This window comes from Mixophyes fleayi, chromosome 3 (assembly GCF_038048845.1).
Source record: "Mixophyes fleayi isolate aMixFle1 chromosome 3, aMixFle1.hap1, whole genome shotgun sequence".
NCBI lineage: Eukaryota > Metazoa > Chordata > Amphibia > Anura > Limnodynastidae > Mixophyes > Mixophyes fleayi.
In genome coordinates this window covers 253,813,311-253,831,324 of record NC_134404.1, presented here as the reverse complement: position 1 = coordinate 253,831,324, position 18,014 = coordinate 253,813,311, and the positions used below count along the sequence as shown (strand labels likewise).

Genomic DNA, 18,014 nt, shown 5'->3' with positions numbered 1-18,014 from the left:
ACCCGTTAAAAGCACTATCGTGCTTTATTAAATATGCCCCATAGATACTGCAATTCCTTTTTAAACTACATGTCATTCTTCCACTCCCCTGCATACATTTCTAATCTATTTCTATACTTCATTTTGAGTTTTTCTTATATACCCATTTTCACCCTCCATTCTGCTTCCTCTGGGTTTCTTTTTCCCTTACTGCACTAGTTCCGTTCTTTCTTACTACCTTTTTCCTTCTACTGTCCCCCTTCCACACTCAGCAAAGCTATGAGAGCGCGCATACGCCGGAAAGTCTCGGCCTGTTGCACCAGCCAGCAATGACTGATGCCGCGATACTTCCTGCCTCCTAAACCTCCCGTTCTCGCGACGTATCGCGGTGCTGGAGGTGACTGTCCACGGCGCATGATCTGCAGGCTGTCAGATAGCTGCCGGTATTCCGTGCCGCTAAGTACCGACGGAAAGTCCCGTCTTTTCCGCTTGTCTGCGTTGATGCGATGAGGTATTAGGCTGTTGCTTTATTTATTACATGTATTATATTTATTATGCAATACTCGATTTAAAATTTATTTTGCTTTAATAAAATAGGGCCGGAAAAACAAAAGCATTCAGAGAAATGAACTTCTGCGCGATATTTGACAGTGGGTGTGACGGATTTTTTTTTGTGAGAAGGGTTATATCAAACCATTGAATTATGTGTTTACATGTCAGTTAGTTCCTTAGGCAGATCTGCAATCGATGCTATAAAAACATGCATCTGAAATCTAATTGTAATGTAACATTTATTCTATATGTGCCTAGTTTTAAATGGTTTATCTGGCAAGTAATTTCCATGGAAGTAGGTTTTTGGTTTTATTTCACAATACATTTTACCTTTCTTCTGCAATGTTGACAAGTTAAGATTGTTTTTAGAAAAGAGGAAACCGACAACTAGAACTACATCATGGTTTGTTGTGATAGCTGCATTGCAAAAACAGACACTGGTTTTGTTTACAATTATTTTAGCAACATTGTCTCTTATCTGGCCACAGATGAATTTTCACTTCCTAACACCATTGTGATTTTATAAATATTTTTAAATGCTTATTTACTTCCAAATCGCTCTTCTGTGTAGAGAGATCCAGCATTCTGTTTTCTCACTTTTTTATTTATTCATACTACACCCGAGTCAGTGTTATCTGACAGCTTGTCAATTATGGAAACATGGTGTAGCTATGTGTAAAATGATTGAATTGTGTACTGCTAATTGGCTTGCTCTTTCTCAAGCCCATTGCTAAGCTGTGTAACCACACCATGATGTTTAGTGTTACCATACAATGAGGGACATTCTACCAATGTTATGTCATATAGTGAAGTAACTGCTTTTTTTTTTTTGTTACGTAGCTTAAGCACACTTATACATTTTTCACATTTTTTTTTTGTACTGCAAAGTCCGACACTTTAATTACGTTGGGCGACACCACAATTCACTACCAACACTTATCTTGCGTTGCTGGGAACTTTGTCAGGGGATGACCACAATGGTACAACTTGCAAACATATATATACATAAATACATAGCAAATCATGTCTACTGCAGGGTGGCTATCGATGCTAAAATATTAAAGGTAATACAATACACATTATCAAAATACGCCCTATGACGGCTATATGCAGTAAAACACTCCTCTTGCTGTGAAAAACTACATTTATAAGTTATCAGGAGATCATTGAATTAGCTTTTGTATGGACATAGAAAGGCTAATTCAATGATCAGCTGTTAACTTATAAATATAGTTTTTCAAAACAAGTTAAATATGTCTGTTGAGTTTTATTCACGCAAAACATTATGTAAGTATGTATAATTACATTTTATATAGTGTGTTACTAATATATCAACATATGTGAATCATGTGAAACACAATACTTCCCATAAGAAATGACCACTTCTTATGCTTAAACCAATATTTTCAATAGTTTGAAATATGACCTTAAGAGGACACTAGTTGTTCCACATTCACTTGTCTAGGGATTGTTGATGTCCAGACACACCAACTGCTCATTGATTTGTTTGTTTACCGACAATGTATACTTTATATTTAAATCAGTTACATAACCCCAATACTAAATCTTGCTTATCCTTTATCTTATTAATGACCAGGTCGTTTTTAGCTTTTTGACAAGACACATTCTTACTGTTTGCTGGTTAAACAGCAATAACTTTTTATGTTATACCTTAAATGTGTAATTTTTCTTAGTTTAGAGAAATATACAAGGCCCAGAAAATAAATATTAGTATGGGTGTTTTTTTTTTCATTTTCTTTATTTTCTGTTTTTACTATTGTGAGTGTACAGTGGTATAAATGCAAAATTCCACCACATAGAGAACAACCAAAATAAATATTGGTAGCTACAGAAGAAAAGGAAAATGAATACAAAATAATATAATATAGTACCAATATATAAATTATGTAAAAACAACTGATGAGCTACAAATAAAAATATAAGTCTATATAAGAAACAGATATAGTGGCAGACCAGAACATCTAAATATTTGTGGTGGCATATCAGCTTTTTTTTTTTTTGAGTATGTTTAAGGCATTAATAATACAAGAACAGAGATGAACAGTAGATAATAAGTTTACAGTCTAAAAGAGATTACACAGAAGAGGAAGGATATTGAATAACAAAAACCTAACATCATTCCAAGTAAATACTAAAAGCAAGAACATTATAATAAAAAAAATAATGTGGGGGAATAGAGTATGGCAGAGGAGGGACAGGGTAACCAGGGGGAGACAGGAGTTCCATTCTGTGACCACCTGAGGTGAGCACCATTATCAATGAATTTATCATCAAGAGAAAAGGCACACCTTGGGGGAGACGCAAATCAAAAGAAGTGCATCAGATTATGAAAGGAAATTCGGGGGGGGGGGGGGGGAATCTTGTAAAAAGAGGTAGAGGAGTTTCTGAAAATACATACTATTTGGTATGTTTGCAAAATTCGTTTTAATGCAACAAAATTGAGAATGCACCATATGAGCCAGTTTTTGCATCTAGAGACCTCTGAAGTGGGCAAGGGCAACAAAATGAGTTTTGGGTTGGATGGAGCCCAATGAGTAGTAATGGAAAAAGAATCAAGGTTCTGATCTGTGATCATAGGTGCTGTTGTTTTGGATTATCGTCAGAAATATAGAAAGAATCCCTCCTGCCCATAGTTCATCCAGCTGTGATCTGATGCATTTGGAAACATACTGTGCAGCTTGATTGGAACATAGTACCATCGAAAGAGTAGCTTATAAAAGTATTTTTTTTATTTCATATGTTTATGGAGGATGTTGCTACCTGTTCCCATTTGTCAGCCCAATGAATCTAAGGCTGGGTACACACTACAGGTTTTTCACCCGATTATAGTGGCAATCACAAGAGAAACGACTGTTGGATCTGATGTTTTATCGTTCCAAAGCACTTAGTTTCGTTTGATTTTATAAATGGACTAAAAACTAGGCTAGGCAGGGAGGGGGGAGGGGGGGGTGCAGTCGGGGCAAGCCAAGCGCTCTCCTCTGCCTGCAATTACCTGCTTGTCCTCCAGCAGGCAAAAAAAAAAACCCGCCAAACTCCTCACTGCTCCGTTGCACTGCATGTCGGGCGTAACGTCATCACGCCTGACATTTTCAGTGAAGAGCAATATAGCGAGGAGCAAAAACACAGAGCAGAAGAAAACAGAACAGTAGAAGCCGGGCAAGTAAAAAGTAAGAAAATGAATGGAGGATAAAAGGGGCAGTGCAAAACAAGGAAAACTAATACTTTTTTGTTGCGGTAAAGGGGCACAGTGTCCGCTGCCGCACCACAGGGGGAATCTTCGCATTGTGGACATACATTGTCGATTGCCGCCAAGTAAGTCATTCCGGATCGTTTATAGACTTTTTGGGATATTTGTTTTATATTGGTCCATCGGACAACACCTTGTCATTCATTGCCACTTTGTGCATGGCCTTTAGGTCCACCCAGCGGACCAACCGATGTGTCAGGACCTTTTTTTGGGACATTTGTCTTTTCTATCAAACAATACAGTTGGAGGACAGTTGTCTACGTTGATATATCGGACATTCTGAACATTTAGTTTCACATCGTGCACGGGCTTCATAACCCAGTGGATAACCGATGTGTACGGACTGATACAGTAATTTTTACCTTTTGGTTTAGCCATTGCTTTGTTTTTATATATTGTGATTCCAGTGCACATGCCAGTTTATTTTCTTTCCGGCCGGAAAGTACTCTGGGCACACCATGTTGAAATAAATAACATAAACAATCCACTTTGTCACATATGCTATACCTATCAGCGCCCAGAACCTGAGATACATATATTTTACTATACTTTGTACATATACAGCAATACTTATTATGGTGTGTCACCCTGCACTGTTTCTGCTACTTGTGTGGTGTTGCTTCTTAGAAGCTCAATTTTACTTCTCGTTTAGGAGTTACACAGGATTTGACTTGAACTAATAATAATATTTTTTTTTGATTGCTTTAGAACAGAATTATTTTCTTGCACAAAAAATGGAAAAAAAATTGAACATTGGAAAGAAGCATGCTAGTGAAGAAAATGAGTATAAGTATTTCTGTCCTGGCCTAAATACTTATTACTTTATTTTGACCTAACTACTTAAAAATCGTTACTACCCTGTAATTATTTGGACTTAGGGGTGCCTTTAAAAAATTATGGAGACCTTAAGGGTGCCTCGAACTGAGAAAATTTGGGAACCACTGCTCTATATGATGGAACGATGTCATGTCAATTCTGCAGTGTGTACTTACTCAAGACCAGCAGTGTAGGCAGATCTCCATAGAGTTTACAGAGTCTCAATCTTTTCAGCCGTTGGTTATGACAGATGAAGAGCACAGCTCTGAAGGTAAATCTTGTGTACACACTATTGTCGTTTTACATGATACCGCATGCTGAATGGGACTTTCAGTGGTTAGTAAAATCGTTAAGGATATCGCATTGGGAGACATTATCTGTGGTGTGTACCCAGCCTAACACTACTCCATTGTCTGATTCCCATGTACTTTCAGGAAGTACTTGGATCCCGATAAAAGCTATTTTTAAAAGACAACTCCAAACAAAACTTATGATATGAATTCATTAAATTTAATTATTTTATTGACTACCACTTACTAGAGATGGTGTTTCTATTAGTCCATCAATCCCCTTCTGTCTGTAATGGTCCAGCGATGAAAATTTACTCTTGCTTATGTTTCAATCTTAAAAATCTCATTTTATCCTGGAGACAGACTTATTTTGAATGGGTTTAATGTCACACATTACTTTTTGCATTGTATCTATCCTTTGTTTTTAGTCCATCAAAATTGTTCCCACTTATAGGTTGCATTCATGAAACAACGCAGGCTAGAAAACTGACTTAATAATTAATAAAGAACTCTAACTTTGATTAACTAAATATGCCTCCCTTGTATAACATATGAGGCCTTTGGGAATACCATTATTAGCTGAAGCTGGGAGCCTGCTTCCTTATGTTTGTTTTCCTTGCCATTTCTTGTCTCTCTGTGGGAATTGTTTAGTATTTAGTGTAAGTTTACTGGAGTCAGCACCCCTTTATAGTAACAAAATTTAGATAGAGAAAAAAAATTCATTAGATAATTTAGAATTGCATGATTCTGATTTATTCTCTGGTGCTGGGATTTACTCTAAATTAGAGATACTCAGGCTCGGTACCCTGAAAACCGAACACACCCGAACTTAGCAAATCCGAGTACCAAGTCGGCTCGGTACTTTTGCGCGCTCTCGAAATTGAAAACGAGGCAAAATGTCATAGAATCCAAAACTCGCGAGATCCGATAAGTACCGCCCTCCGCGGCGATCCAGCGCCATTTCACAGAGGGACACAGAAGGGGTAGCACAGTTCTTAGCAGTCTCTAGTGCAGTTTGGCAGCAACATAGGTAGAAAAGAAAGAGGAGGGATAGCAGTGTTCCTCAAACTCTCCAGTGACATTCAGGAGAGCTCCATTGCTAATTGTCATTGTTGAAATAGAAGGCAGGCTTGGTCTTCTAAATCTGCAGTCACACTGTACTGTGTTATATAGTGTGAGGAAACAGGGTGCTACTGGACTGAGAACTTTGTATTCATCACCCGTTTCTCACGGTTTAATGTACTTTTTAATCCTTGGCCCAGTCTAAGTATTTAATTTTATCTTATTGTATTGTATTTTACCTTAATTTTATTTGCATTTTAATTTATCTCCATTTTATTTTAATCTTTTTCGGCACTTTATATTGCTTTTGCCACTGTCTTTTGTTCTCGCTCCATTCCATTGTCCTTTACAGGCCTATCTTTGTTTTTGTCTTACTCTGCTCTGTCAGTCCTTAATCTAACTTAACCGTGCTGGTCCATTTCAGTCCCCCGTTGCTGCCCTCACCTCGGTGCTAAGTACCCTAACCCCTCTTTTTGCCCCTTGTCTCATTTCCCATCCCCCCTTGTCTCTCACCATGCCGCCACGCTCCTTTCCTATACCTATTCTCTTCCCCCTTCTCTCACCCAACTCTCACTGCCCCACCCCTCGCCCTCAACCTCCCCTTCGCTCCATCAACCCTGACAATCTCACCCGCATCTCCTCTCTTCCCTCTCTCCCTTTCTCATGTGCCCTCTGGAACTCCGGGTCCATCCGTAACAAACTGTCCTCCATCCATGACCTCTTCATCTCCAACTCTCTAAATCTTCTTGCCATCACTGAAACCTGGCTTACTTCTTCTGATACCGTCTCACCCGCCGCTCTCTCCTATGGGGGCCTCTCCTTCACCCAGTCCACCAGACCGGATGAGCATCCAGGAGGCGGAGTGGGCCTCTTCCTATCCCCCAAGTGCACTTTTTGGGTCATTCCTACTTTACCTTCCCTCTCCTTCTCCTCCTTAGAAGTACACTCCATCCGTCTCTTCTCCCCCATCCACCTCCGTGTCTCCATCATCTACCGGGCCCCACCTCCCTTTTCCTTGACAACTTCGCTGCCTGGCTCCCCCACTACCTTTCCTCTGACCTTCCCTCCATCACACTAGGCGACTTTAATATCCCTATTGACAACTGTTCTGACCCCGCCACCATCAAAATTCTCACCCTTTCCTCCTCCCTAGGCCTTACTCAGTGGACCTCTCCCCCCACCCACTGTCTTGGTCACTCCCTTGACCTTGTCTTCTCTCATCTCTGTGATCTCTCTGACTTCTCCAACTCTCCCTTCCCACTCTCTGACCACCATCTCCTCTCCTTCACTCTGTCCTCTTCCCCTGCTCCTGCCTCGCCCAAAGCCACCCTCACTAGACGTAACCTTGATGCTATGGACCCTAACCCTTTCTCCTCCTCTCTTGAAACTCTCCTTTCACCCCTTCCCTCCCTGGCCTATCCTGACCAGGCATCCTCACTCTACAATCACTCCCTCACTTCTGCCCTGGACGCTGTTGCCCCGGCCTCTTCTATCCGCTGACGCCGCATTATTCCCCAACCCTGGCACTCAAAACTCACCCGCTTCCCGCACTGCTGAACGTCTCTAGAGGAAATCTCGTTTCCTGGCTGACTTCCTTCACTTTAAATTCATCCTCTCCTCTTTCTGCTCTGCCCTTTCCCTCGCTAAACAATCCTTCTTTAAGTCCCTCATTTCTTCTCAGTCCTCCAATCCCCTCCGCCTCTTTGCCACCTTTAGCTCCCTCCTCTCCCCTCCTCTGTCCCGCCTTCCCTCTCCGCTTCTGACTTTGCCAACTTTTTCTCTTCCAAAATTGAGGCCATCAGACTGAACATCTCCTCCCCTTCTCCCGCCACCCGCATCGCTTTACCTCCCTCCAACAACCAACTCTGGTGTTTCTTCTGCCCTACAACAGGTGAAGAAGTTCGCTCCCTTATTCTTTCCTCTCCACCCTCTACCTGCCCTCTCGATCCCATCCCATCCCACCTCCTTCGCTCTCTCTCTCCCACTGCCTGCTCTTACCTCGCACACCTTTTCAACCTATCACTCTCCTCTGGTGTAGTACCCTCTTCATTTAAGCATGCTCTTATCTCTCCTATCCTCAAAAAACCCAATCTCGCCCCCCCACCTCTCTTGCTAATTATCGCCCTATCTCACTTCTCCCCTATGCCTCCAAATTACTTGAGTGGAATGTCTGCAGCTGCCTAACCAGGCACCTCTCGGACGATTCCCTCCTTGACCCTCTCCAATCTGGCCCCCTCCATTCTACCGAAACGGCCCTGGCGAAGGTTACTAATGATCTCCTATTAGCCAAATCCAATGATCACTTCTCCGTACTCATCCTCCTTGACCTCTCCGCAGCCTTTGACACCCATGGACCACCCCCTCCTGCTGCAAACTCTTCTCTCTCTCGGCCACTCTGGTTCTGTCCAAGCCTGGTTCACCTTATACCTCGCTAATCGCTCCTTCTCTGTATCCACGTCTGGTTCATTTTCCTCCCCCTACCCTCTCCCTGTAGGAGTCCCACATGGCTCTGTTCTTGGCCCTCTACTCTTTTCGCTCTATACTTCCTCCCTTGGTGCTCTCATCTCCTCCTTGGTGCTCTCATCTCCTCCTTTGGGCTTCAGTATCACCTTTATGCTGACGACATTCAACTCTACATCTCTTCTGCTGATCTTTCCTCCACCCTCCTCGCTCGGGTATCTGACTACCTCTTTGCCATCTCCTCCTGGATGTCCGAGCACTTTCTCAAAATCAATATCTCTAAAACTGAACTCATTGTCTTTCCTCCGCCCAGACTCCCATCCCACCATGACCTCTCTATTGTCGTCAACAACACCACCATATCCTCGGTCACCCAACTCCGCTGCCTGGGTGTCACCCTCGACTCTTCTCTCTCCTTTGCCCCCCACATTCATTCCCTTGCCGAAGCCTGTCGCTTCCAACTACGCAACATCACCCGCATCCATCTCATGCCGCTCATCCTATGCCTCCCCTCTCTGCCTTTCCCTACACTGGCTCTCCTTCCCCTTCAGAATTCTTTTCAAACTCCTCACCACCACTTACAAGGCTCTCTCCTACTCTACTGCCCCTTATATCTCTAACCTCCTCTCCATTCACACTCCTGCCCCCTCCCTGCGTTCGGCCAATGACCGCCGCCTTTTCTCCACTCTTATCACCTCTTCCCACTCCAGAATCCAAGACTTTTCCCGTGCGGCCCCCCTTCACTGGAACAACCTCCCTCGTTCCATCTGTCTCTCTCCTACTCTGTGCTCCTTCAAACGTGTACTCAAAACTCACCTCTTCCTCAAAGCCTACCAACCATCCACTTAACCCCCATCTCCTCTGCTCGTTCTCCCTTTTCTCCCCTTTCCTCAACTGGCTCCTCTTGTGCCTGGTCTGTTTACCCTCCCTTAGGATGTAAGCTCGCATGAGTAGGGCCCTCTTCCCTCTTGTCTCCTCACCTATTCTTTTGCTCCGTCATAGCCTGCCTGGAGTTTCTGAAGTATTGGTACTTTTTGACTGCAAGAAGCTGCTGGCGGATACATGTTACCGTTTACCCTGTAACTTGTGAACGTCTTGTGGTGTTGTGCTGTACCTTTTTGTAAAGAAAAACCTCTCTCTAATAAAGGTGAAAGTTTACTGTAGAAAAACATAAAATTGCCAACATGCCATTCTACCCAAAATATTACCAGGCATACCAGCATCAGGGAATGTGATGGAATTCTCCCCACTGTAAGGCTCTAACATTATTGGTGGCATTATCAGAAATCGCATATCCTCAGGGGAGTCTAAGCAGGATAAGCCATGTTGCAATGACATCCCTTAGTTTTTCAAATAGGTTGTCAGCGGTATTAACTCTGACCTGCGCCTTGTCTCGTCTCTGATAACCACCTATCACTCTTGCCTTCAAGACTTCTCCTGTGCTGCTCCCCACTTATGGATTTCCCTACCACGCTCAATCAGACTTTCCCACAGCCTTCAAATCTTTAGATGCTCTTTGAAAACCCATCTCTTTTTTTAGAGGTGACCTTATCCTCGATAACACTATTCACACTAACGCACCCTCACAACTGGTTTGCAAAATAAGGGAACTGGGTCTAGAAATCAAAATTTGTACTTGGATCGAAAACTGGTTAGAGAATAGGGAACAGAGAGTTGTGATAAATGGAACATTTTCTAATTGGTCAAAGGTCTTAAGTGGAGTTCCTCAAGGTTCCGTGCTGGGACCACTCCTTTTTAATATATTTATTAATGACCTTGGTGATGGTTTAGAGAGTAAAGTTTCTATTTTTGCAGATGACACTAAACTCTGTAAGGTAATAAAATCAGAGCAAGATGTAGCTTCTCTACAGAGGGACTTAAATAAACTGGAGGATTGGGCGGCTAAATGGAATATGAGGTTTAACACAGATAAATGTAAGGTTATGCATTCAGGGATCAAAAACAAGAACGCAATCTATAAATTAAATGGAATTAATTTGGGAGAATCTATAATGGAAAAGGATTTGGGAGTGCTCGTAGACAGTAGACTTAGCAATAGTGCTCAATGTCAAGCAGCAGCTGCAAGGGCAAACAAAGTATTGGCATGCATAAAAAGGGGCATAGATGCAAGGGAAGACAGTGTAATTTTGCCACTGTATAAATCATTGGTAAGACCTCATCTTGAATATGCAGTACAGTTCTGGGCACCACTCTATAAAAAAGATAATTTGGAACTAGAAAGGGTTCAGAGAAGGGCGACAAAATTGATAAAGGGTATGGAGTCATTAAGTTATGAGGAAAGGTTAGCCAGTTTAGGCATGTTTACTTTAGAAAAGAGGCGTCTGAGGGGAGATATGATTACTATGTACAAATACATTAGGGGTCAATACAGAGAGCTTTCATGGGAACTTTTTACCCCAAGGACCATACACAGGACACGTGGTCATTCCCTAAGGTTAGAGGAGAGGAAATTTCACAACCAGCAAAGGAAGGGGTTCTTTACAGTAAGGGCAGTCAAGATATGGAATTCATTGCCAGGGAAGGTTGTGATGGCAGATTCAATAGATATGTTTAAGAAAGGGTTAGACAAATTTTTAGCGGAAAGGTGTATCCAGGGATACGACCGTTAATTTAAAATAAAGGATAGTAGTGGATATAGGGTAAAAATTGGATTGCAATATTGAGTCTGGGGGGATTTTCAAAATTGAAACAGATGGGCGGTTGCCTACTCTGGATTAATTTCAAATATAAGTGCAGGATCGCAGGAGATCCAAAATAGGTTGAACTTGATGGACTGGTGTCTTTTTTCAACCTCATCAACTATGTTACTATGTTACTATGTAACTATCAGCTGTGCCCTCTTCCCTTTTAGAATGTAAGCTCTCTAATGAGCAGGATCCTCCAAACTCTTTGTTTTCATGTCTCCATTTTGTCTGCCTTGTCTGTTCTTGTTTTAGGTATGTCCAGTTTTATGTATGTCCTTGTCTTCCCTACTGTACGGCGCTGTGGAGCACTGTGGTGCCTTGTAAATCTACAATAATAATAGTAATAATATGCCTCTTAGTGAAGCAGATGATGCACATAGTAGCCTGCCTCTGAAAAATGTCACGTTATTGGGTACATGCTGCTTCTGTCCCTGCTGGTGAAGGCGAATTGCCAACCCAGTGGCACTTCAGCCACAAAAGTGGCACTGCTTGTCGCTAGAGTGCTTGCTTTGTTAAACTGTACATGTCCTTTTCAATATCTTACAATAGGGTGGGTGATCATCTTGCACCACTTTTCTTTTCTGCCACTGCAGTGTGGCAATGTTTCCTAGATGTGCCATGAAATGCCGTGTGTTTGTGTCATTACTCTGTCGCTTAGCATCCAGGCACTGCAGTCTTTGTTTGAAAGTGTATGAAAATAATATTGTGATCTGTGAGGTGGTCAAAATTGACTGCAAATGACTTGAAATTATTTTTATTGAGGTTAATAATAGGGGGAAAAAAAAGCAAAATTATGTAATTTTAGCAAAAAAATGGGGATTTTAGGAAAAAATAGAGATCCAAAACATAAAGTTAATCCAGATCCAAAACCAGAACACGGGGGTTTATGAACATCTCTACTCTGAGTCCATAACAATGTGGAGGTGCTATTTCATTACATCAGATAAATGTGAAGTTATTCTTTAAATGTTTTTGGTATGCATTATATAAAATTGAAGTTTTGCTGCTTATGGAATCCTGCATGTGGATAGAACAAAATTTGACTAGCATTAAACACATGTAAGTAACTCCAGTGGGTATGAAGCCTTAGTCTGTTGGGCAAAGCTGCTGGTTTAAGTTAAGCATTTTGCTTGTGGTTGGCTACGAACTGCAATGTTTGGTGGAAGATGTAGAATAATTCATGCTGCTTAACAGCAGTCTTCTAGTGACACCACTTGAACTGTTCACAAATCTGCTGATGCCTTAGAAGTAAAAATAAATAAATAACAATGAGTTGTGAACTTTCAGGTGCCAAAATATATCCCTTCCCATCCATCCAAAGTAAAACAAAAAACCCTATAAACATTTTTTAGCCGTAAACAAATAATCATATGCTTCAGTAATTGTAATTTTTGTTCTTTATTTGACATCTTTGTTTAACATGCCATTAGTAACACACATATGCTATAACCCATAGCAATTAGCCAGACATTTGCATCATATCATTATACAAACCAATTACTTTTTTTTGTTATGTATTTCTGCAACAGTATTACTGAGAGATTTAGGTATCCAATCATAATGTTTATGAATGTTATTATTATTCCAATAGTGCACACGGGAAGCTCATTTTCATGACTTCCACTGGTACCTATTTTGAGATGTATCGCACTACCTTTTTCCCACAGCACATAAATGCAACATCTTGGTGCTACAAAATCAAAATACTTATAAAATATGCCAAAATGTTAAAATCCAACAAAGGTGCAAGAGACATAGTAAAATATTTAGTAATTGATGCTATGAAAAATTTTCCTAATGATTTTGTTTCAACTTGTTCTAATTTCCCTTCTTATGTGCAGGGTATCACCACTTTCCACCGCAGTCCATCTTTTAATTCTGTCTCTGCTCCCATGGTGCAATTCCCCTGTGCTTCTCTGAGACGTATGTGATCTACTGTGAGAGAACATTAATTCTGTGCAGAGCCTGCTACACTACCTGTTCGTGCTGGAAAAAGTAAGTTCGGCCATTCTGTAGCATTCATGTATACTAGTGATGTGTGTAGCAGACATAATGGTCAAAAATTACTTTAGCACACAAGGTGCCTTTAGGATTCATGAATGACTGTGCTTTGTGTATCAAAACGTCAGACTTTGATCTTCAAGTATGTTATATAATAAAATATTCCTTCAAGATAGAAGGTGGCGTACACCTTTATGACCGGACATGTTTTCATGGTTTTGCACTGTCCCTGTTTCACTAGGAAAAATGTTTGAAAAATGTTTGATTCACTAGCTAAAGAATAATAGACACAAATCACAAAAAGTGTCACAGTACACTCAAGGATCACAGTTTTGTTCATTGGATTGTGTTCCTATAATGTAGTATATTGTATGAATTTTATACTGCATGTTCATTTAATTAGATGACCATGTTATTAACAATCGCAAAATATGAAAAATAGTTTTCAATCCTTATCGCATTGATAAGTTCGGAAAAACTGCTGTTCCTTTGAAGTGGAAAACATACTTGCCACTGCTGCTTCGTTCCCGAAGCAGAATGCGGTCGACGGGGCTTCTCTTCTTACTCCAGTGCGCATGCGCCGAGTGAACCCCTTGGGCATGCGCACAAACATCTCTGCTCTCTCTCGGCAATTATAGTTGCATAGAGACAGAGTGAGTGACAGGGAGGGATCATGTGATCCCTCCACACATGCGCTGCTCAGCTCTTCAGGGCAGAGCTGACAGCACTGAAACTTTTAATTTATGATAATGTACGCCAGCTTGAGCTGGCGTACATTAACATGTTTGAAAAGTTAATTTCATTTATTGTTAAATAGCGTTACACTGTTATGGGGAGTGCTCACTAAAACGGTAGGAGATGCAAAGCAGCAGATATCTATGATCTACTAGTTTTGATAAATGGTACCTTATGAAACCCAAAATATAAGAATATAAGATCTTTATTGTGCACTAAATCAATTATGAAAAATATACATAATTCCAGGGGTAAATCTCTAAAACCTGAGACTATACCTGAAAATCAGAAACTGTGGCTTAAACTTGTACGTTGTTCCTTTTGCATTTGTCAGCAATCTGTGATTCAGAGATGTAATTTGTATTTTGTGCAACAGAGAAGCACACAGACTAGTTTATTGGTTGCTAGGCACCCTAATCTGGCACAGCCTTTGTTCACTGCCATGTGATAGCACATGATTTCATGTGATTTAAGCATTCTTAGACTAACTCTATGGATATTTCCCTTTTTGTTGTAATCAGATTGGTGTTCTATTTATTGTAATATGTGTTTTATGAATTTGTTTTTTTAAGTATTAAAACCAGAATGTACCAAAAAGTTGAAAATGTCAGCTAAAGGCAACATAAAAATTATTTAAGTTAAAGAGCAAACCCCCCCCCACCCCCATTTATACATTTATATCGGCACTTAGGACTTTTTGCAAGAAATATTAAGGATCCAGCAGCCCTGCTCAGTCTGGGAATTGGGGTTTGCAATGTAAGCTGCAAGCTCCCTTTGTCATCTTCATAACATTATGTTGCAATCCTTTTTAATTATACTCTGGCCCATATTGATTTCTTATCATAAAGAGTGCCTAACTGTTTCTTGCCTGTTATACTTTAATTACCCTTTAGTTTATAGTGTTCTTAGAACTTTCTCATTGTGTCTGCCATTTTTCATTGCATGTCGTTCTACAAATCATTACCTACTTTGTACAAAATCTCTCTGGAGGACAGGAAAGTATGGCTTTCTGTCACACATACAGACTCAGATCATCAGCATGTCATGTGAAGGCAGATGGGAGGGGGAGGAGGATTTTATTTTGCCTAGCAGATTGAGCTCATTCTGCTCATTAATTACACAGTGTGCCATGTGACTGTGGTTGCCATGCTAGTCACATGAGACTGGGGAAACTTTGCAGAATTATGCATCATTAATAGCAGAAACCAACCAAAGAAAAAGGCTAATTACCTAATTTATTTTATAGCCTACCACAGTGATTTATATTAAGAAATCAAAAACACACCTCATTTATCTTCATGGGATCGAATGGTATCAGCTTATTTGTTTCCTAACAGCTACATTTCTGTGTTTTTACTTTCACTTCAGGCTTGAGTCTTTTATGTAGTAATGCATTCATGATATCATGTATACTAGAGATTATGTTGTCCCATGTACAGTAATTACATTTTTACTTGTTATTGCAGCTTTATCATGAGCAGTTACTGCAATGCCATAGCTCGAGAATTTTTGTCAGATGTTAGCAAACTCTGTAGTGCGGGAAGAGAAATCAGGGAGGATGAAGAAGAGGAAAGCCACATGGCAGTACTTGTGGAATACCTCATGAATGGGCATGGACGTTTGCTGCTCACTACTCTGAATAGCAGTGTTGATCAGGTAACAATAGTAGGCTAAATCTGCAAAAAATGCACGTTTGAAATAGAGTGCAGAATTTCTTCTTTTTTTTTTTTTGCAACTATGCTGTCCTATGAAATCACATTTCACTTAAACACACATAATCTTAGCCTTTATTATGTCCTGCATTTTCTTTTTGTTGTCTACATTTTAATATTTAGGATGTTTTATGATTTAATCTTTTTCCCTGGATATAGCTTGGAGGAATTTAAATTAAATGCCTTCTGTCGTAGATTTATGGAGGCTATTAGCTGTTTTTTTTTCCTTTCTGTGTGAATATACATTGACGGTATAACAGCTGTGTACTGGTATTTACCATCTGTGTGTGCCACCATATAATGAAATGGTTCCAGATACCTTTTCTTAAGCCATTACTCCAAATTGTTTGTGACTGCACAGAATTCAGTTCATAATAATGCTGCTCATGTGGGACATTAGGGACCATGAATATTTTTATTATCTTTTGCAGCCATTTAATTTAATGTGGCGGCATTCTACCTGTCAACTTGAGAGAGCTTTAATATTTCTTTTTTTCACCTTGGTTAACCAGCATATTTATTCTCGTAGTTAATAAATGTAATTAAATGTATCAGCCTAAATCTCAGCACTTGTATTGTTTTGAATAGCTGACCAATGTACTAGCATGGGGTCTGTTTACAATTTGTGATTGTTATATATTTTTTTGTATGGTATGTTAACTTACAGTTGGTAATGTTAAATTAATGTTATATTTTTATTAAATACAATTTTATCTTCCAAGATATGATAGCAGTGGTTTGACTGATTGATTGAAGTCAGAGCACAGACAGGTTTTTTTTTTTTTTTCTTCTTTGTTAGGTGAGCTATCGACCCCCTGCACCACACAAATAATGAATTGAACATTTCGTTCTATGACTCCCACATTACTTGTTCTCTGAATCCCCCATTATCATGGTTGATCTCAACATTGATTAGCCACATTTTCATTTTTTTTAAAAAATGTATATAATCTCCCTCTCTCTCCCTCCCTCTTCTATCTCAACCAAACCTCGTCATACCTGCAGAAATCTCAAATATTCAACAACTTTCTTCATTGCAACAGCTTCTCTCCCTAATACTTCCATTCTTCTGTCCTAAACTGGCAGTCCCACATCTTAAACCATAACCTTTTTTATAGCAAATACAAATTTAATAAGTTGAAAAATTAGTGTACATCACTTCCCAAAACCAATGAAGATTTAAAAACAATTATAAATCTGGTATGGTTAATCTCCGTAACAAAACGCTTATCACACACAAACTTGACGAACGCAAAAAAGGTCTAAGCTTCATACTAACAAAATAAAATATCTTTAATGTATACATTGATATGCTACAAATTATACCGGAAAGATATTTCACTAAAACGGCACTATAGAGACCCACCAGGACAAACAATCTCACCCCACCTGACATGTATGATTTTTTGCTGGGGCTTTTTTTCCTTATTTTTTTTGCGAATGCATGTACTGCAGCACACGACCTGTACAGCTGTGTGCTAGGATTGGGAGATGAGAGGTACCAAGGGGGTGCCTCTGCTGCTGACCCCCATCCCCCTGCTTCCTAATGCTGAATAACTGGGGGAGCTGGCCACAGCCGTGGCAGACTCTGCCCAGGGTTCCTGAGCAGTGATGCAGGGCGGCTGCCACAGCTTCATTGCACACCAGTGGAGCGGCAGGCAGTGAGTGTAAACCTTTTCTACGACGGTACTGGGAGAGCTGTGGTTAGGTTAGTGGCCGTGGGCCTTAGGGATGGCTATCTCTCTTGTGAGGACACAAGAGAGAGCCATCCCTGAGATAAACACAAGTGCTCCACAAGGAGAAGAGTTTTCCCCCTATTCAAATAAGAAATGTCAGTATAGACTTAGTGTCAATCCCCAATAAAGTTCCCAGTAGGCTACCTCAAATAACAGTCCCAACAGTCACAAAACTCCCGAAACCAAGGTCCCAGCTGAACAAAAGTAATGGTCCTGTGGGTTCCAATCCGGTTGGTAGGTCTTTGTATCTTCCTGATCCAGGCCGCTTGGTCAGCTCTCCACCAGCTTGGTGGGACTCCGGGTACCAATCTCCCTTCTCCTGTAAGTGCACCAATTCCCCAGAATTCAGCATCCACTCTGTTCTAGAGGTTTCCTGGTCCAGCAATCGCCTGTGGCACTGATGGTGTACAACTACTCAACATCAGCCCAAGTACCAGTCCTCTCAGAAAAATCCCACAACAACCCCTTTCTTGGGTTACCCTCCTTAACCCTCTCTCAAATCCCATGGTCCTTCCCCCTTCCAGCCTCCATTCACCCGGGTCTAGATCCCTCTTTATTGGTCGATGCTGGAGTCTGGGAGGTAATGGGGGTGGAGCTAGAAAACATTTGCAGCAGTTGCTCCCATGCTGGTTTTTTTTAGCAAGTCTGTCTTGTACTGTCCTGGAACAATGGTCAGTAAATACCCAAATCCACCTCCT

The 18,014-nt window shown here is 40.7% G+C and overlaps 1 protein-coding gene across 1 annotated transcript in view; it reads left to right on the top strand.

Moving 5' to 3' along the window:
* The first annotated feature begins 387 nt into the window (after positions 1-387).
* Positions 388-18,014, top strand: part of LYST (lysosomal trafficking regulator) — a 461,445-nt gene continuing 443,818 nt past the window's right edge. Inside the window, exons 1-3 of the mRNA XM_075200948.1 lie at positions 388-490; positions 12,974-13,127; positions 15,335-15,524. Of these exons, the coding sequence (XP_075057049.1) occupies positions 15,342-15,524 (183 nt within the window). The 5' untranslated portion in view covers positions 388-490; positions 12,974-13,127; positions 15,335-15,341. The remainder of the gene's footprint in view (positions 491-12,973; positions 13,128-15,334; positions 15,525-18,014) is intronic.